The 21,886-nt window shown below is 44.9% G+C and overlaps 1 protein-coding gene across 3 annotated transcripts in view; it reads right to left on the bottom strand.

The window, feature by feature from the left end:
* PSPH (phosphoserine phosphatase) overlaps positions 1 to 21,886 on the bottom strand; it is a 334,849-nt gene that overhangs the window by 174,188 nt on the left and 138,775 nt on the right. For 2 of the 3 annotated variants that reach the window (XM_085649828.1, XM_085649829.1), the window contains exon 2: positions 7,213 to 7,326. In XM_085649828.1, coding sequence (XP_085505954.1) covers positions 7,213 to 7,286 — 74 coding nt within the window. In that variant the 5' untranslated portion in view covers positions 7,287 to 7,326. Of the gene's footprint in view, positions 1 to 7,212; positions 7,327 to 8,350; positions 8,418 to 21,886 lie in introns of all 3 variants that reach the window. The other variant, XM_085649830.1, reaches the window with a different exon arrangement.

The following is a 21,886-nucleotide window of genomic DNA, read 5'->3' as shown; positions in this document are numbered from 1 at the left end:
TGGCTCTGGACAAGATGAAAGCCGAGACCACTAACTTCCTTAAATTAATGGGGATAAATGGAAGGATCTTTTTAAGTAGTTTTAGTGTATAGAAAGATACATAGGTGACCTGGTTTACATGGCCCTCAAAGGAGAGCATGGAGTCAAAAGTGACCACCAGGTTTTTTACCTTGTTTTTAGGGATGGGTAGCGTGCCCAACTGCAAAGGCCACCGAGCAGGGGACCAGAAATTAGTGTTGCTTTCGAAGAGTGGGACCTCGGTTTTACTGGAATTCAGTTTCAAACAATATGTGGCCATCCAGTCCCCAACCTGGCGAAGGCAGGTATAGAACTGTGCTGCTGTGTCTGAAGGCGAGCCGGTCACTGAGACCACAATTTGGGTATCGTCAGCATAGGAAATTGCTGAAAAACCCAGAGATCTGATTAGCCTTGCCAGAGGAGCCACGTAAATAGTAAAGAGGGTGGGGCTCAATGATGATCCCTGTGAGTCTCCACATGGCAGTGAGAAATTAGGTGACTTAAATTCCGAAAGAGCCACGAACTGTTCACAGCCCATCGTTATCTTTATTCGGATATATGCATTATCCATAAAAGCACAAACATTACTCATAATCACATACATAGTCCATCATCATTAAAATAGAAAATCAACATTAAAACTAATCAATTAAAATATTACTAAATTAGCCATATCTTGATATCATCAACGATGTTAAAGTGACAATGTGCAAAGTGCAAATATTTCACAGAAAAGCAGCTAAAGACGAGCAAATCCTTAAATCTCAAAAAGGTTACAGTTAGCAGCATTAGGTGAAGGTGCAAGTGTGCATAGTACAAAATATAAATACAAGCAATACAAAATCCAAAAATGCATATTGTTCAGCCTAATCCAGCAGTCATTAATTCATAGAAAGAAGTGAGCGGATGGCCATTTTCAAGAAAGTGCACACTCGGTATGTTATATCATCATCTTTAAGCTGGAGAATAATTTTATATGCATCCTTAAAGTCCGTTGTGCCCTTTGCCCTGAAAAACGGTATCAATAACTGCATATTATATTTTTGATAAAAAGAACAAAAAAAACTAAAAGTGTAGCGTAGACGGTTTCCCTGAGTTACCACATGGACAAACCAAGTTCTCAGTGTTAGGTTGATAACCAATAGGGAAGCACAACAGATACTTTATTGAGCCCGATCTAAGACGAAAAAGAAGGCTTCGCTCCCAACGAGTAATATCTCTTAAGAGATAACTAATAGGAGAGCATAATGGGGATCCGCCCTCGCCTGTCATTAGGATATATTGTTTCACAGACACTTTGGCGGATTCCTGGGCATATCTCGCATCCCCGTAGTATTGATATAAAACTTTACGGATAATTTTTCCGTCAATTCCATCTAGTTGCTCAGGATTATTAAAAATATGCTCTAGATTGACCGCAGTCAAGTTTGCCTGTACTTGAGCCAGCCAAGGGATGTCACCGCCCTTATCACATTTAAGGCAATCAGCCAAGATCTCCCTTGTTAATAGGGCTGCTGGATTTTTCCAGATCTTTAGACAAAATAAAACAGGGCGGGACCTAATGTAATCTTCCAAGTATGGCATTCTTAACTCGTTTGGCATACAAAAGTGAACAATGAAATTGGTAGGCCCAAAAGCCTCCTACAAAATCTGTTTTCTTCGGCCTGGACGCTTTTCAAATTTGTATGGCCCCAAATTTCGGCCCCATAGGTCATGATTGGTACACATTGTGTCCTATAGATTTTGAGTAGGGACAGTACCACTTCAATTCTTTTCGGTTGGGGGAGATTTATTACTGAGTTCATGGCTCTTGAAAATTTAGTCAGTCCATAAGCCGAATGTGGTGTCCAGGACCCATTGTCAGAGAATTGTATGCCCAAATAAGGGAAAGTGCGAGTGCATGTCAAGGAATCAGGGCCCAAGGTAATAGTATTAATGAAATGTTTCTTAGGGCCACAACACATTAAAAAAGATTTTTTTAAATTTGTGCAAAGATCCAAATTATTCATAAAAACTGCAAATCCCCTAACTAAAATTCTCAGGGCATTAGGTGTTCGGCCCATTAAAACAGCGTCATCTGCGTATAGTAAGGCGGGCAGTTTGTTACCATTAATTATAGGGACATCGGTGGTTTGGTTAGACAGGACGTTATGAAGTTAATTAATATATAAAATAAATAAGAGTGGGGCGAGAACGCACCCTTGTCTGACGCCTCTCCCAACCACTATGTCTCCTGACACTGCCCCATCCATACTTATCCTTACCCGGGCCCTTAAGTCCCTGTGGAGATAAGCTAAAAAATACACCTAATCTTTATCTAACCCATAATCTAGAATACATTGCCAGAGCCTAGATCTATTAACAAAATCAAAAGCGGACGAAAGGTCCATAAAAGCCAGGTAAAGAGGACTCTGTCGGGTGATAGTGTATTTCCTCATGATTAAATTAAGATTCAAACACTGTTCCACAGTGCCCAGATGACTACGGAAACCCAACTGACATTTATTTATTATATTTTCATCCTCTGCCCAAGTTCTGATCTTGTTAAATAGAACTCTCCCCAATATTTTAAGAGTGTTATCGATTAGGGAAAGGGGTCTGTAACAGCTTGGGTTTGATCTATCTCCTTTTTTAAAAATGGGGATAATTACAGATGTGGACCATGTGTTTGGGATTTTTGTTGTGATTAAATTGTTAAAAACGTTAAGTAACAGAGGAGCCCAGAACTCTGGCCTTGATTTTATAAGGTCGATAGGCAGCCCATCCGGGCCTGGGGCTTTATTTCCCGCGCTCTGGGATATTGCCTCCTCGACCTCAATCAAAGAAATTTGAATTTGGGTAGGCATGAAATTTTCCAAGGTATCATCGCATTGGGGCAGGGAGGCAAATATTTGAGAAATGAGCGGCCGGCCCACACTTCACTAGTTATATTGCAGCTTAGGGGGGTAGATATATTCCCAAAAGCTCTCAGGGACTTAGTGGCAGACCAAAAATTATTTGTTTTGTTAAGTTTGGCCGCACAGGCCAAGTTATTCCAATACCCTTTTAAGACCATGTCTCGCCTTAATTTTATTACACTTTTATAATTGTGCCTTAGGGTTCTGATGAGAGTGGGGTCTCTAGGGGAAACTGATAAAGCTGCTCCGAGATCCCTATTAGCCCTAGAACAGGTGTTATCAAACCACCTAGGGTCAGATTTGTGTAGGGCTGTAGGTCTGGAAATCAGTTCCTTAATACCTGCACATAATAGAATAAAAGCGGAAACTGCCTCTGGGTTGGGGTCGGCCAGGGTGAGACAAGTCGATGTTCACAGCCAGTCAGAAATGATCTCAGTAACGGAAGAGCTTTTCCTTTGATGCCTATTCTCTCCAGGATTTCCAAAAGTTTTTTATGATTGACAGTGTCGAATGCAGCAGAGAGGTCCAGCAGCACAAGTGCTGCGGAACCCCCTGCATTGACTGTCTACCTAATCTGTTCGGACGCTGAAATCAGTGCCAGTTCAGTTCTATGGTGCTTTCTGAAGCCAAACAGAGTGGCGTCCAGAAAGGCATGTTTCTCAATGTAGTCTTATAATACCACATTCATGGCTTTTTCAACCATTTTTGCAGGCAATTGGAGCCTTTAAACTAGGCGGTAATTATTGGGATCTGCCCCGCCTAGGTTTGCTTTTTTTAGGAGAGGGCGAACAGATGACACTTTCCAGTTGTAGGAAATATGCCTGAGTAGAACATTTGGTTAAAGAAGGGAGACAGATGGGAAGCAATTATTTCTGGTAGAAGATGATAGACTTTGGCGGGACAAGGATCTAATGGGGAACCAGATTTAGTGGACAGAAGATTAATGACCTGGTCATGGGCAGTGGAGGAAAGAAGGATAATTGGGGGGGGGTCATTATTATCTGGGGTAGCAGAAGTGATTTCCATTGTCCTGTTGGGAGTGGCTGGCGTACCCGGGGAGAGAGTAGCACCTTGAGAGGGAGAGGTGGAAAAGCCACTATATAAACTGAGCTGACTTTATCCTGAAAGAAAGTGGCCAAGGAGTTACAGAAGGTGTACCTGCTATTTCAGGGCATTTAGCTAGCTTTTTTTACTGTGTTAAAAAGTTCTTTCGAAGGGTTTTTTGCCGTTGTCATGGCTGTCGTAAAGTAGCGGGTTTTCTGCTCAAACACTAATTTATTTATAAATCAAGCAAGGCTTGTTTGTAGGCAGTTCTGTCATTAGAATCATAGCAGGATCTCCACTTCCTTTGAGGCGGCGACATTTTTGTTTTTGAAGTCTGAGATGTTCAGAGTTTCTTGATCTAGGATTCCTAATGAGTTTAACAGGTAGAACAAGATCAATTGTGCTACTGAGCCACTGCTCAAAGGCAACCGCTGCCGTATTAGGATTTGTATTAAACTTGGGTGGCTTCTGGGACAAGGAACTTTCTAGAGTTTCACTTGCAATCTTGTTCCAGGGCTGGACCCTTCTGAGCTGATTATTCCTCAGCTTTTCTAGCTGAAGGTTGTGGAAGGAGAGAGAGAACATAACCGCTTTGTGATCGACCAAATAAGCGGTAGAGAAGGAAGACATTGTAAAAACGTATTATTTGAGAATACTCCATCAAGTAGGTGTCCCCCAGAATGAGTACTGCCAGTCACCTGCTGGGTGAGTCCTAGGCTATTCATAATATCAATAAAATGTACTGCGTCTCTATCTGATGGATCTTCATGGTGACGGTTGAAGTCACCCAGGAGAGTAAAGTCTGACGACTGGGATATCACATCCAAGGATTGACCTATGGTGTTTAGGAAGTCTGTCCGGGGGCCCAAAGGTCTGTAGAATAGAAAGCCATTAAAAGTGTATTGATTATCTATTGCGATCTTGAACAGTAGAGATTCCAGAGTTGGCACATTGTTTTGGGTGATGAATGTCCCCTTCCAACTGCTTTGAAATATTATGGTCAGTCCCCTGCCTCTTTTTCTCACCCGGTCTTGTTTAAACATTGTATACCCAGCGGGGACAGCCGTGGCTAGGTCTGGGTCTAAAGAGGCCGCAGCCCACGTCTCGGTAACGAAGGCTAGGTCAACTGAATGGGTCTTCACAAACATAGCAAACTCGGCTGCGTGTTTACAGAGGGAACGTACATTAATTAAAGTACAAAGGACTGTCCTGTTCCTGCATGGCCCTTTCGGGACACGATTTGAGCTGAGTGACGCCAATTGTGGTTTAATGGGGCAAATGTGAAAGTTACAGCCTGGGCACTGAAAAGGTACCGTGAACGAGTCAGTGCTAAGACTAGGTTTCCGACAGCACTTACTTCTGTTGTCGTGTTCTCGCAGCTGATCCCTGGTGTGAGTATGCTTTGATGCAGAGTGGGGGCTAAAACTGGCAGCGTGCCTAACACTAGGCACGGACAGGCGCAGACAGGATTGCCTTTGGCGCCCTGCGCCATGCTTTTATCTCCCCTGAAGTTGGAGCATCTAGTCCGCCGACTCTCCCCCGAGTGTTTCCTGGTCTTCCGGAAGTGCTGCAAGTACAGCCGCCCCCGTTCCTGCCCTGAGAGGTGCAAGGCTACTGCTGGTAGGTGGACTTAGATTAAAACTTATAAAACTAATACTGTCAAAATTGCTAAAATTTCAGACAAATTCAAATACAATGCGCAAATAAGCAAGAAAAACTGATGTTCAGGCTTCCTAAACTCCGCTGTGAAAGCGATTAGTGAAAACAGAGCAGAAAGATGTCCCTCGGTAAGGATTACAAGGCGCTTAAGATGCGATTAAGCCGACACCAAGCAGGATGCAAGCTTACTTTATGGTCGCGCTGCGGCTGTACTTTTTTCCCCCCTGAAGCTGGAGCTCGGCATCTAGACCGCCGACCCTCCCCTGAGTGCTTTCAGTAAGCTGGCAGCTTTGAGCAGCTCTGTAGGTCTCTTTTTGGTACTTCCTATGTTCATCGTCCACTGCTGGTTACTGCACTGGGTGGTCCATTCTGAGATATTTTGTTTAACGTTTATGGTCCTGTGCAGGTATAGGTTAAAGGGAGATTGGTGGAGAGATCTGTTAGGATGGACTTTGTTACCAATATCCAAATGTGACTGTCACTTTGAGATGCCAAGAAGTGGCCGTAATAGGTTGCTACTCGGGACCTGCAGTGTTGGACTATATTAGAGTCCCCTGTTGGACAGCGGTATATGCTAGATCTCATCAGTTATTCTGTGATGTTCAATTGGTGACGGGTGGTTTATTCCTGTGGGCCTGTATAGTACTGGGTGATGGATAAGAACATTAGCAGTTGTGTCTTATGTGAGTCTGAGAGTGTTAGGAAGAAAAAGGGAATGATAAACTACAATCCACTGACTGACTGCGTCTTTTCAATGCAATTGGAGAGATTTGTAGAGAATGCAGAAGAAGAGTGAAGCATTCCAAGCATTTGACTCTTAGGCAGATTCTATCCTGAAGAATTAGTAGTTGCAGGTAACTAACCTTTGGTCATCCTTTGCAGCTCCACCCTAAACCCAGCACTCACCCTTTCCGTCTGAGAGGCTGACAGCAAGAACTTTCCAGGTACCGATGGAATGCTTCGGGAACATTGGCAAAGTTTTACTGGAGAGACTATTTGCATCCAGTTAGGAGTTGTATGGATTAAAAAACAGGAGTACTCACAAGTGAAGACTACAAACATTAGGCAGTAGGGTTATGTTGAGTTTTTATTACATTGTTATTATTATTATTAGCAGTAGTAGTACTACATTTATCATTACAATTATTGCAGAAGTGTTTTCTGTTTTTCACATATCTGAATGACGTGCCTTAAAGGATTGCCCCCACCCCCGTTGGACGTTCCTTCGCCTCTGAGAGCTGTGTAGCCTCTGGATTGGTGGTCCAGGGAAACTAGACTCCGGTTTTAAACAACCCCATCACAGGCATATTTCACAAAGAGACCATAGGGAGAATTCCTCAGACCGGCCAGACGATTTGCATGGTAAAAATTAATATAAGGGAAAAACTGCGATTATATAATTTTATTTGAACCTAAACTAGACCATAAAAGATTCAAGGCTATTGTAGTGAAATTAGCAAAACATTAGCACAGACAAGTATTAGAAATGTAAACAGATACGAAGCACCAAACATTGTATGAAGAGCTAGCAAAGAGCCAGCATTTGATTTTCTGACTATCTTCTAGAAAGGAAAACCATCAAATTCTTTCTTACCTCTGGGTTGGTGAGCATTGGTGTGCACAGCCTTCGTGGATTAGATGTGCAGACTTCATTAGCATGGCAGTCATCTGCTCAGCACAGAGTGCCCTGGTATCGAAAGGACCTCCTCTGAAAGAGGAAAACCCAGGATGTTGATACACTATTTCCCTCTACAAATAACAGACTTGTGTCTGACAACCTTCCTCACCCGACATAAGGCCACAGCGAGAGAAGATATATTCACATGAGATAATGAAAAATAGTACATGGGCTGCACACATGACAAGGGACAGCTGCAGCTTTCACATTAAACTGCAGAATAGGAACAATGGCAAACATTAAAAAGGTTAACATATTCATATACTAGGTATGTAAGTGAGTCAAAAAATCAGTGCCTGGACCAACAGACTCTTTCACAAGTGAGTCAAAATCATCAGGAACCAGAAAAAACTTCCACAAGTGAGTCACAATCATCAGGAACCAACAAAACCTTCAACAAGTGAGTCACAATCATCAGGGATGAACAAATCCTTTCACAAGTGAGTCACAATCATCAGGAACCAACAAAACCTTCCACAATCATCAAGAACTAACAAAATCTGCCACAAGTGAGTCACAATCATCAGGGATGAACAAATCCTTTCACAAGTGAGTCAAAATCATCAGGGACCAACAAAACCGCTCACAATACGAATTAATCCAAACAAATCCATTCATGCTATCAGGGAGCACAGATTACCGGTCATGGATCACACATGGTCGTAATCGGTGATACCTTACAACACACATACTTTAACAACATTCTTTATTTAATTTATTTGGTGTAAACATACATGAAACGTGCACCAGCAGTCAGAAAATAAAAGAAAGAAAAGGAGTAAGAGACATACAATAGAGTGCACCTTCTAAGCATATGATGTATTGTCATTAAGGCTCCCGCTTTTCCGTTTTTACAGATAAATACAGACAGAAAACAATGTGTTTTCTGTATGCATTTATTTTTAAAAGTGGATAAATACAGAAAATAAGGCTATTTTGAAGTGACTCTGTGCTATCTTTCATGAATTACTGGTCTACAGCTGAGCAGATGGACTGCGTGGGAAATAAAAAATACAGGATGCAATTTCATTACATAAGCCATGTGTCAACGTACCTCTGTGGTATAAGGCTAATATTCACCAGTGGATGTTCTGTTATATAATATTTGGCAGCTGAAATAGCTAAAACAGACAGACATCAAAGTATGAGTGTGCGTCTATCAGTTAAATAAATATGGAAATATAGTTTAACGACTTCATTTATCCACAAAAAAACAAAATAATTGTGGATAAATAGAGATAATGAAGGCAAAAAATAAATATGGATAAATACAGACGGAAATGCTAAAAAAAAAAAAAAATACCATCAAAGACAGTGTAGCATTAATACGGTTTCAGGCAGCAGTCTGCATAGAGTAATTGACCTATGATAGAGCAAAGATTCGTAAAATAAACTTGCTTGGATTTAATCCTCTCAATAACATGTAACAATGTAATCAATCTGTTTTGTAAATACTAAAACCGCAATACACCACGAATACTTTTATCTAGGGGAAGCTTGTCAATGTGCATTACTAACTTGTAACTTGAATGTTCTAAAATGGCCGACAAAACGCGGGATTTCTATTGCGCATGCGTCTACTGCATCTACGTAGTATGACACTGTCGCTTTTGGTGGGAAACTTTTACAGCTGCGTAGTAGCACTAAAATGGCCTCTTTGAACTCACACGCTAATGTACCTGCTGTTGATAAACTAAAACATGTAAGCTGTATTAAACACTAATGCAAAAGATTTAAATAAGTAAATGGGGATAGAGTAGAGATAAGTGGTATACAATGAAATCATTTGTTTGTGTTCTAATGTGTCTTTTTCTGATTGTATTATTAGTTTTTATTTGGGCTTACGAGGGTGACTGGAATCCCTACTACGCGCATGCTCATAAAGAGTGGCTGAAGCCCATGACGGCACACATGTCACTCAGTCAAGGACACCTTGAATGAAGAAGCCTGTAACAGTCGACTGAATGACCCCAGCGAATGCAACAATGTTGAATAAAATGTTTAATTTACTGAGTAATGTGAAATGCGTGTGGGAATAAAGCTATGGGAAAAGAAAATTAAGGGGCGGGCACATAGACAATGGTTCATAGAGAAATGTTAACATTTAAAGTGGTGTGATGAACTCACCTCATCCCAACCAATCAGAATAGGGGAAGACATAAGAATTGATACTTTGGGGGGTGGTACATGAATCAAGAACAGTATAATTGAGGTAAGATAGCTAGAGACCTCGTCCGACTTGTCAGATCTGTCATTCCGACTCGTCACTGACCCAACGCGTATGCTGCCCCAGGTCCTGTCCGAGACGCTGTATCAGACCCTGCTGCTGCCAGAAACTCTGTCCGAGAGTTTGAGATTCTGATCAATAACTATTCATCTAGAGGGATTACGGAAAAGGGACACCCAAGGAGAGTAGCGTCAGAGAGGGGTGCAACGCTGGCATTGTACTTTAGAAGAAGATATCCTTCCAGATTTGAATCTGCCTGTTTCCTCTACCTGTAACCTGTCCTGGAGATTCTATGTGGTTTCCCCATTTCGGAGTTGGGTTCATTTTTTTTTTTTAAAACAGAATTTTGAGTTTCAGAGCACATACATTCAAGTCTGTGGTCCCCGAGATGAACAGAAGAGAAAGTCAACATACAGCACTATAGATAATATGACAATCAAGGCACAATGGCATAGCCAGCCCTCCCCAGATACCGGTGCTGTAGCTCAGCCCGACAACAGGGTTGACCCAGTTCGATGTGTGAAGCTACAAGAAGAACTCCTGATCACCTCCCACCCCTAAAAACACCCCAACAAAGCCCCTCCACCCCAACCACCCACCCAAGCATGTCGCCAGATATAACAGCAGCCAGAAGGCAGTCAAATCTCCCGCACCACCTATCAGTCTCCTTCCCTCGAAGGTCGGGGTAGCACAGGTGCCTGAGACCCGGGGGGAAGCCTCCAGCCAGACTCAAAGGGATCGCAGCGCTCATCACACTTCCACAGGCGGGAAGGTCGTTAAAGGGGCCCCCTCCACGCCCCTCCCCTCCAGTGCATCCTCCTCATCCAAAGCCGGGTGTTTGACCAGGTACAGGAGTGCCACCCATGCCCGGGCCATTTCCAAGGACTTCTCAGTCCCATTACGCTGAGCCATGTTCAGAGTTGGGTTCATCTTGACCAATAGGTAAATATAATCCGTAAATCTGTCTTTTATGCCTGCTATCCTTTTCATCCTTCTCCAGGTATTGTCTTCTTTGATCATTAGTAACTCTGCTATTGACTGACTTTTACTTTGCCTCTTGAAATGAAGGTGGTTACTGTAATTGATGCTTGACTCACCAACATTAATTTAGATAAAGGTTTTCAAAACTTCTGGAGTCTGTGGTTATTCAGAGTAAAGAGGTAAAGGTCATTCTACCTTTAACTTAGCTTCCTGATTCATCAAGGAAATGAAATAAGTTCATTAAATTGGTAAGACTTGGTAAAAGTGAACAAAATTACAAATTCCCCATAACATTAACATTAACATCCCGTGGAGGCATGGCGTCGCTCAGCATACACCCCTACCAAATAAGCGGGGTGGCCAAGCTAAGTATCGTTGCAGACAGCAGAGGGGATAACGTCAGATGATCAGAGGCACCGTGCTTAGAGCATAGCTACGAAGATAATAGCCCTGGGTGAGAAGGAGATGCGGAAAGGGCCAAGTCACAGCAGGTAAGTCAGCAACGATTGGACGAACCAGCAGAAAAGACAGTGAGTTAGTCCAGGTCAATCGTTAATCGCTCAAGTTGCCGTCGGCAGTGGCTTGTGAATTCGCAGGTGAGGATCGATCAGAGCGGTCTAGTTTCTTTGCAAAGGCCAGAGCGTCCTTAGGGTCTGGGAAGATGAGCGTCTTGGAGACTTGCCTGATTCTCAGTTTAGCAGGATACACCAGGGAGTAAGAGATTTCATGCTTCTGAAGGATGCGTATCGCCGGAAGGAACTCGCGACGGGCAGCCTGCACCGCCATGGTGTAGTCGGGGTAAAAGGACAAAAAGTTACCCTGTTGGCGGATCTCGCCCTTCTCCCTGGCCGCTCTAAGAATTGTGTCGCGGTCCCTGAAGTTTAGGATTTTGGTAATGATTGGGCGAGCCGGCAAGCCAGGGCCTGGGCAAGGGCCGAGGGAGCTGTGGGCACGCTCTACGATGAAAACTGAAGAAAATACCTCACCAAAGAGTTCACAAATGAGTTGTTCTACAAAGACCTCCATCTGCAAAATATTAGTGGATTCGGGCACACCCGTGATGCGAAGGTTGCTCCTCCGGGAGCGCGCCTCCAAATCCTCATTTTTGTTCAGTATCACCTCCAGTATCTTATCCATTTGAAGAGGATTTTGACGATCTTGGGTGGCAGCATCCTCCGCATCGGAGACCCTCGATTCGACATGCAGCGGGCGAGCGTCATGTGAGTCCACACGGGTCCAGACGAGACGACAACTGTTCAAGCTGGGCCGCGATACCAGAGACAGCGGATTTGACTTCCAGCATTATGGACTTAAGGTCATCCTCTCGCGTGGAGGCCATCTCAGCGGGGGCAGCAGGGTCAACCCCCCATCAGCGACAGCGCCATCCTGGCGTGTCTGCTGGCGCTGGTCAAACGCTATCTTTGGCTGCTTGGGGTCTGTCTTCCCCATGGCCTGGAGGAGGTGGGTCGGGAAGAAGGCCAAGTGATAGATGTAGGTCGCAGCTGGGAGGCAAGATGGCAGGGCCCCCAGATGTGGCGGAAACGACCCAGGTGAGTGAAGACAAAATCAGGAGAGCAAGGCAAGGAGGCAGCGGTGCGGGCTCTCAGTGAGTGGGCGGTAGCTGGGCCAGATACGGGGTACTGAAGAGGAGCCAGAATCCGCGCCCCTCGCAATGGCAAAGGATAACAGGTGCCCAACAGGTCCAAGGATCCCAGCAGAGGGTATCAAGGAGGTGGCACGATGGTGTCGTTGGGCCTGCGAAGAGGAGCAGGAAATTCAGAAGACAGATGCTGCCCGGTGTAAGATGATCTCGGGTCTGTAGGCGGCACCGAGGAGGGCACAACCGCAGGGGTGGCAGCGGCGGGGAGACACGGGGGGCATGCAGCCCCCGGCGTGGGGGGAGTGCCGCTGGGCCAGCCAGCAAGGGCACAGCAGAGGTGATAGCGGTGTAGGGTCTGGAGGCCAGGCACTAGGTGAAGTAGCGGCTGCGGAGGTCGGCCGCAAAACGAGAAGCTGAAGCAGGCAGATGAGAGGCTGGAGCCGGTGGGCGTCAAAGCAGCACCAAGCAGCCACGCCAGAGCGTTAAGGGGAGTCGGGGGGCTCGCCAGAGTTGCGGGAGGCGTGCCACCCCCGTCGCCAGACCCGGGATCTGTGGGTCATCGCAGCGGGCGCCAATGAATGGATGAATGGCGCCTGCGCTGTGGAACGGCCCAGGCCGGACGGTGCGGCGCACGCGCCCCCAATCCTGCCGCAAGGAACCCCAACGGCAGCAGCACTCACCGGATCCGGGGTTGGCAGCAGTCCTCCGATCAGCCCTCCATGCGCGAGGGGCCGCAGCAGAAAAGAAACAGGAGAGCCGGGCCGCACCAACGGCGAGGCCCGGTCTGATGGCGAAGGTCGGGCGGCAGAACACTGCTCCGGAGCTCCCCAGGGTGAGGTGAGTCCGAATTGCAGGGCACCAGGCAGTGTTGATGTGTAAGTCTGCAGGATTGTTGCGGATGCAAGGCTTGACCGGCAGAGCCCACTTAAAGTGCGGCCATTTTTCAGCCGGCTAAGTCACGCCCCCCAAGGCCTGTGTTTAACCTCATGGGCATAGGTTCAAATCTCGACAGGTCCACTCTGCCTTTCATCCTTCTGAGTGCCAATGAGTTGGGTAACAAACATCTGAGTGAACGCACACTTTACAAATATACATTCTGTTATGTATGTTTGTTATAGATCTATTAGGCGAGACATGCATGCCCAGATATTTGAAATGTTGATTTGCCCAGAGCGAGTTAGTTTTAGTCTTGATATCATCATGTACTCAACTCATCGGTATATACCTGGATTTATTCTTGTTAACCTGGAGACCTGATGCTTCAGCTTATATATATTAATAATCTGTACCAGCCAAAGTAACAATGTCTCCAGGCAGGTCAATATATTAGGACATGGTCCGCGTATAGGGATATTCTATCTTCCAATTGGTCGGTCCATTGAAAACCACTCAGATGGGTGTCTCTTCTGATCCATTCTGCTAATGGTTCCATGACCAGAGCAAATAAAAGACACGTGACGTCCTTGTTGTTAGAAATTGGGTTACCTGTTGACTGGGGTGTGAGCCGCCCTGGTCAAGCAGCAACCACAATCCTAGTCAGGGTAAGGCAGAACCAAATCACAAATTAACTTGTGCTCAACCGCCTCATAGCTTGGCATAGAGTAGTCAGGCCTAACTTAAAGGCAATATGTAAAGTATTTGTGCATCCCTTCAAAAAGTAAAACACTGCAAACACCACACAAAAAGATCCCACACGAGGTTAGAAAAATAGAGCAAAAACGATCTGAATTTAATAAATAAAACAAGACCAAAATGACAAACATTCTTGGTGCAAACTGGCCCATTTGTAGTTGTGAGGAGCCCAAAAGCTTGATTTCAAGACTCCATGAGCCACACCATGGGTCCAGGGCCTGAGAGGCACAACCTGGGGGTCATGAACTCATTGCAGCTGAATCTAGGAGCTGGTTGGTGTGTTTTATGTCTCCGAGGCTCAGATCAGGAAGCCAGCTGAGTCACTCTGTGGTCTTGGGTTCCAGATGAAGGTGTAGGTCCAGTTCTTCCCCACGCAAGAGGGCAGCCGGTCAGCACAGCAGGGCAGAAGTTCCTTTTGAGCAGCAGTCCAGTAGAGTGGCAATCCTTGTAGTAGCACAGCAGGCCTTCTTCCTGATAGAATATCCACAGGTCCAGAAGTGTACTGGAGAGTAGGTGTTTGAGGTCCAGTATTTATACACAGTTGTGCCTTTGAAGTGGGGAGAAGCATCTAGAGGCTTGGCTGTGGAATGCACATATGTCCTGCCTTCCTGGCCCTGGCTCCAGATTAACTACAGGGGGTATGCAGTCCTTTGAGTGGAGGCAAGGCACAGCCTCTTCAAGTGTAAGTGGGACCATGCCCAGCTCCTCCCTCCCATCCTGTCAGTGATGGCCCATTCAGTCACATATAACTTCCCATTGTGTGTGACTGTCTAGGATGAATACAAAAAAATCAAACTGTCACTCACACCCAGTCATGTGAACCAGAGACAGGCTGCAGTCGCCAAATGGGTAAGGCAAAAAAATGGCAGCTTTCTAAAAGTGGCATTTTCAGAATTGTGTAATTTAAAACCCGACTTCACCATAAATTAGGATTTTAAATTAGGATTCCAGAGACACCAAACATGAAAACATGAACTGATGATCTTTTCCCATTTGAAAATTATACTTCTAAAATGTAATAAGGCAATTCCAATGTTAATTTATGAGAGAGATAGGCCTTGCAGTAGTGAAAAATTAATTTGAGAGTTTTCCCCACCAGGACATGTATAACTTAAAAGTACTGCAGAGGTAAATTGCGCAAAGTCCTAAGGCCAGAAAAAATCAAGAGTCAGCAAAAGCAGGAGGTTTGAAGGCAAAACGTTGGGAGGAAACCACGCTCAGTATGCTAGACGTAACACTTTTCTGGTGCCTCATTCAACATAGAAAGCCTTAGAGAATAACCTATTTACTTGGACCCTATCCCAGGGGTTAGCTATGTATTTGCAAAAGAGGGGGCCGAAGTTCATGCACTCTAGCAGACTAAATATGAAGCACCAGCAGAGCAAATCATTGGCTATCTCAAAATCCAGAGACACCAGTGCCCTTCGATCCGGTGCTTTGAGGGAAAGTGTGAGTGCATTAAGAAGGCAGTGTATTGCGATCCGGCATAAATCCGTTTTGATCATGATGGATTATGGTTCAGATGACCTTCACTAATCTGTTTGCCAGGGCTGTCACTAGGATTTTTGATACGAGATTGATCAGTGATGTAGTTCTATAAGACTCATTCCTGTTGGCTGATTTCTGCTGCTTCAACATCACAGTTATTGTTGCTTCCTCAAGGTCGTATGGAATTTCTCCAACTTCAAGGACCTTACAGTACTTTTCCACCAGGGAAGGGGGTCAGAAGTGAGGAGTATTACTTCATTTTTTCCTCCATGGTCAGCTGCACGCAACTACAATTACTGACATGCAACTGTAACTTACGGATAATACACTTTAAATACCTCCACCAATTTTATTATACCCCAGTCCAACTCCATAGATATGGCCTTAGAACGCACAACAGATGCCAGAGATGCAACGCTCCCATTGCGGACTTTCTACACCTAGCATGGGCATGCCCACAGGTAAACAAATACTGGCAGGACATTATGGGGACCATAAACAAAATGTTGGCGGAACAAGTGCCGAACGCGCCCTCAGTGTGCTTACTGGGGATATACAGATTAAATCTGACAAAAAGGAGGAAGTTTCTGGCTGTGGCACTGCTGCTGGCGAAGAGGCGAGTGGCTATAAAATGGGGAAGCAAACGACCTCCTGGATTCAAAGACTGGCTCACAGACATGTCCTATTGCAGAGAAACTATGGACATGTATGCGGAAGAACTGCCGCTCTCCTCCAGGCCTCGCGATTTCTGGGAGCCGCTGAAGCAACAGACGCTACAGGTGGATGGGTAATATAGGGGTAAGGTCAACAACATATAAACGGACGATGCTCTGATGGGGATGCACTTCTCTCCTTTTTTCTGAATTAAGGGGGGGATGGGAGAGTTCAGTGTCTCTGCGCCATATGTCCTGCACGATAGAACATAATGATGCTTGCGATGCTGTAGGCCCCTGAATCTAAAAGCTTGCACTGTGGAACTATGATATGCACAGACATTTAATGTTAGATAGGCTCCTCTGAAATGGAAAGGGTCACTCTCGTACATCTAAAGCTTGATAATGCTATGTTATATGCTTTTGAAAATGAGGATGCCTATGTATGTGTGTATTATGCTGCTGACCAGACAAATAAAACAAAATAAAAAAAAAAAAAAAATAATAATAATAAAAAAATAATAATAATAAAAAAAAAAAAATGTCCTCCATGGTCAGTAGTTCCTCCATCTTCTGTTGATCCTCACCAGAGACTCTGGGGACTATCAAATCTCCCACAACTGACAGATCAGATTTGGCTACATTTATTGGTTGTTCGGCATATAGGTGGCCATAGTACACTGCAAACTCTTGGGTTATCAAACCGGTTTATATATGGACTTGCCCTGTGAGGGAGACCACCGATGACACCAATCTTAGTTCAAGGTCTCTATTGGTGAGCCAATATATTAACTTTCCCGCCTTGTCCAAAACTTCATAAATCTTGCAATCGGATCGTCGCATACGCCAGGGATGCCAAGTCCAATAATTTCTGCCTAAGCGACAGCCATAACATTTCCTCCTTATGACACAGGTGGCCATCTACTGATTCCGCCACTTCTTTTTTGGGCACCCCTATGGCATTTTCTAGGTCCAGAATTTCAAGCAGTTTACACTTATTACCGGCTGTCCGGTATGATATCACCCTTCCCCTTAGCACTGCATTTAAGGCCTCCCACTGGGGAATCAATTGTCTTTTTATTAAATTTGAAGTAGTCAGTTATCTATTGTGTAATAAAATCATAAACATCAGCATCGCATAGCCACCAAGAGCTAAGGCGCCAGGAGCCTGGCTGCCGCTTGCTTCGTAGCTTTAGTTTAAAAAGTATTGGTGTATGGTCTGTTAGGGCACGTGGGAAGATGTGGGACTCACCCACCTTAGGAGTATCTACTGAGGGCATAAAGAAGCAGTCTATTCTGGACAATGTCTTGTGGAGATGAGAGTAGACTGTAAACTCCCTAGTAGTCGAGTGTAACAAGTACCATATGTCGGAGAGAGCCAGTGATCACGTCCATGTACCTAAGATAGGAGATTTTCCCAATTGGGCACTGTTGGTGTCTACCCCGGGGTCCATGACCGAGTTAAAATATCCTCCTATTAGTGGCACTGATGTGAGCTTCGGAAGTGTATCATCAACAAGAATGGGGGCATAAACTGATGTAAAAGGCTGGTGGACCTCACCTGGTTTCCCCTCCACCACTATGAATCTGCCTTGGTCGTCATGGTGCTCCTTAGCAACCTATAGACCTGTTTGTGTAGTAGTATAGTAGTGCCTCTGAAGGCAGTAGTGTATCCGTAATGGTACACCCACTAGTATAGCCCACTCAAGATAAAACGGGTCTAGGGTTGCAGAGGACATGCATCTCTTGTAGGAGAAGTATGGATAGGGTATGCCTTTTTAGATTTTGGAATAGTGCTCGCCTCTTGACATTATCATTTAGTCCATTCATGTTCCTGGAGAGCATATCAAAGGTATTGTATATGGAGTTCATGGGGGATTATTGTGCAGAGTATGCAATAAGATGGTATTTATGTGCTGCAGTACTGAGCAAAACCAGACTAAATTACTAACTAAACTACAACACTCCCCAACTCCCCTCCTCCTCCCAACACTGCTAAACGTAAAACGTCTGTCGCCCATTCACAACTAAGGATTAACTAGTGCAAGGTGGGCTGTCTTGAAAATGTTTCAAGGAGTGGGCCATATTAAAGGATATCAATGTACAGCTGACTTTAGGCTTTAGTAGTCCCATTTGAAATAGAGGAATGCGAAATAACGAACCATAACACTCCCACACCTCGCCCAACAGTCCACGCCTCAACCCCATTGATCACTGAGTGCTTTAAAGGATACAAGAGTTCCAAGGAGAGTTCACTCTGAAGTTGGCGAGGGCAACAGCTGGGAGTTCAAATCATCCAAAACTGGCCCTTCAGTGTCAGTTTCACCATTATCAGTGTTTTGTCTTAATTCTGATAATTTTCCAACATCCGCCTTCTGAACTTGCAATTGGAGTTTCCCCAAACTCCTTATAAACATAACTACCCCTGGGAACAAGGTAGGAAAATAAAGTTTGATATGCCTGAACTCAGAATGTTAAAATGCATCTTTTAGTGAGTGTGATTTTTACATTCTGTGTTTGAAAATGGCACTTTTAGAAAGTAGAAATTTTCTTGCTTAGCCATCCAGTGTGCCTCTGCTAGGATGTGGTCTGACTGTCTGGATTTGGAGTGTCAGGGACTGGGGAGGAGCAGTGGCTCAAGAGACCCTAATGAGTCGGGGCTGGTCTGAATAGACCTGGGCTGCATTTAGAGCAGGGGGAGGAAATTTCCTTTCACCTGAATGGGCCTGGTCTGCCTTCCACAATGCCATCCCCACCTCCTGCCAGCAAGCTGCACTAGAGAGGATAGAACGGGTTTGGACTAAACACAGGGCTTCTCTGCCTCCAGTGAACAATGGATTTTGTAGTAATAATATTGGGGCCCAGACCCCAAAACTTTAGATCTCTTCTGCGAATCAAGAGGAACCTTTGCCAAGGAGAAGAGCCAGAGAAACTGAGGAGGAATACTGCCCCTGTGCTTCGCCTTGGACGAGAGGTGACCTTTATATTTCATAACAAATTGGGAGTGGAACAGAGAAGTAGTACAAAGAGGTTCATAGGCTGACTACAATTTTGAAACTGCACTGGACTGATTTGAATTTGTTACTTAAGATTGTTGTTCCCAGTGATCTGTGGTTCAAGCGTAAGGTTGCTGTTGCTTGGCCAACTAATGAACCGGTTGTGCCTGATAATGCTCCTTCTGAAGTAGTTGCTGACAAATACAAATAAGGTGTTAGAGAATTCGAACAAAAAGGCGCCAGAGAAGGAAATTAATTGGTCGAAGATCCTGTGATGTTCATACGAGATGAAAGAGTCCGTGCATGCCTATTGTGAGAGGTTCATGCAGAATTTTAAGAAACGCAGCGGAGTTGAAGATCCAGAGAAAGATGGTGCAAGTGGTTTTGTGTCTGCTTTTGTAATGGGTTTGCATCCTGAACTCAGTTCACATATTTAATGAATTGTGATGTGCTGGAGCACAAAGGGAATAGACAAAATTATAAAGTATGACAAGTATAGTAGTGATTGGTCTGATTTGAAGTAGAAAAAGATCTAAGAGAAGCTTAAACAAAACAGTTTCAGGGAAATGGCAGTTATCAGTTGATGGGTTCTAATTGGGGTTTTATATCACCTGATAATGCTGGAATGAATGTGATATCTTCAAAGCAAGGTGTGAAGGTGGGAAATGAGATGGTTCAGCTGCAAGAACGTGGAAGAGGGGTTGCGAATAATTCTGGAATGAATGCACATGTTGATAGCTAATGAAGAGTTCTGCTTGTCATTTCTGAGGTAAAATCAGCCACTGGAAGAGGGAATGTCTACAAAATCCAAATCTGCTCCACAATGATTTTGTTTTTCAGATACAGCGCAATATAAATCAGATACGGATACATTCAACACGGAATCCACACTACCTGGGACCCTGGTCAAGCAGAACCAATCCCATCGCCAACACCGTATGCCCTTCTACTTGGAGGCGGCGTACACTGTGCCATCTCCATACTATACACTGCACTGAACTCCAGTCCACAGGGGGTCACTGAGGGAGCTCAGTCCAGATAGAGCGATGGTCTTCTGCAACCACTAACAGACAAATCTTGGTCCTGTGTGCTCCAGCATGTGAAGGAGGTGTCCCTCAATTCACGATTCCGCTTCACACAGTTTAATTATTTACATCAGGTCAACCTATCCCCACAATGCATCAAACGCATGTTCCCTGCAGAAATCATAATTGCCCCAGGTGCAAGACCCCTGATGCTGGATTCTAGAACATGGTATGGGACTTCCAATTGTTATTGCTATCCTGGAGCGAAGTCATGAGTATTACTGCTGAATTCACGGAACACGCATCCACGCCCACGCCTCAATCCTACCTACTAGGTCTCAGTCCTAAGGCCAAGGGGGATAAACACCTACACAGATTCATAGATGTCGTTTTTGTCCTCGTTAAGCAACAAATTGCGATGTCCTGGAAGGCGCCTGCGGTCCCTGGTGTCCAGTGCTGGCTGTCCATGCTGTCGAAATGGGCTCGTACAGAGGCAGATGCTCTCATGTTGTTACTCACACAGGGAGGTGACAAGACGGGAGGAGGGTGTTGGGAGACGCATCAAAATCAGAGGCAAAAATTACACCTGCCCAGTCTGAATCACACTTCTCTAGCTGCTGAGATATGCCTGAATTACACTTCTCTAGCTGCTGAGATATATATCTCCCCTTAGATCGACGAGCAGAACACCCAGGGGTGAGACCAGGATGCCACCCAGGACACCTGTATTGGTTGGTTAAAACACTGCTTGGACCTCCCTTAGGGGCTCTGGGTTGCCTAGGCCCCGAGTGTGCCAACAGGGGGGTCCTCGAGAGGGCGGTAAAATCCCAGGATGCCTGCACTCGCCCTACTACTGGCCCTCAATGTAGAACCTTGTACCAAAACACCCAGTCTCAGCAAAAGGACTACTGTGTTCACTATCCACATCCACACCTCGACATCCCCGATACACACTCAAAGCACTGTGGGGAGCCCCAAGCACCTGCCACACTCCGGCTACTTCATGTAGCTCAAGACGTTCGTATTCTTGTAAATGTAAATGTGCAGGAATTTATATAGCGCAAATCACCAAGCGGTCTCTAAGCGCTTGCTTAGGGAACCCGTCCTGGTATTCCCCTGTGAGATAACCCGGCAGGGCATCTGCAAGGTGAAAGCCAGGCATCCCGCCGCGAGGGGCCGATGTGGAGATTAAGCAAGCTATTGCCCAGAGTCGCAGAGTGTGAACCCATGAATCGAGTATGCACTGGAGCGAGAATTATCGAGTCGATGGACATTTATGGACTCATGACCCAGACGAGCCGGGAATTGAACCCTGGTCCCGGGCTGATCTCTGCTTCCAGGTCTGCCTCCTCTAACCAGTGAGCCATACTTCTCCACACATTGGCAGACTCCAATGTTCATTCTGTGATCCCTTTGTCTTTTCTGTTAAATGACACTATGAGATGCAGAGATTTTCTGCGACTATCACTCGACAATGTCATGCCTTATGTAAAAATCAATAAAACTTATAACAAAAAAAAAAAAGATATAGACATAGTTATTGGCCCCAGCCCAACCAGCTTCTGTGCAGAATGTCCAAAAACCGTCAGAGTTTTGTATGAATATTCCCATAGCCCTAGTGTTGCAGCAAAATATGAAAAACAAAATGCCATATAATCCAGGGTACTACTAGAACCCATTGATTCTGAGGAATGACTTTCCTCAATTTTCTCCAGAAAACAATTCCCAATGACAGTGGCTGAAGAGAGAGAAGAATAGCTTACTTGGAGCGTTCCTGGAGGTAGAGCAGAGTGGCCATACATTAACAACAAAGTCAATACCCATCCCAATTCTTTCTTGGTAGATACAAGGGCTACAGTTCATTCTGTGGAAGTCCCAAACCTACCCCTATCGGGAAGAGAAGTACAAGTTTTAGGGATCAGTAATAAACTGATTATTAATCAGGTTACAGCAGATGTCCTTGTTAAAATAGGGTCGATGGAGAATAA

This window comes from Triturus cristatus, chromosome 3_2 (genome assembly GCF_964204655.1).
Source record: "Triturus cristatus chromosome 3_2, aTriCri1.1, whole genome shotgun sequence".
NCBI classification, from domain to species: Eukaryota; Metazoa; Chordata; class Amphibia; order Caudata; family Salamandridae; genus Triturus; species Triturus cristatus.
This window is presented reverse-complemented; position numbering and strand designations above follow the sequence as displayed.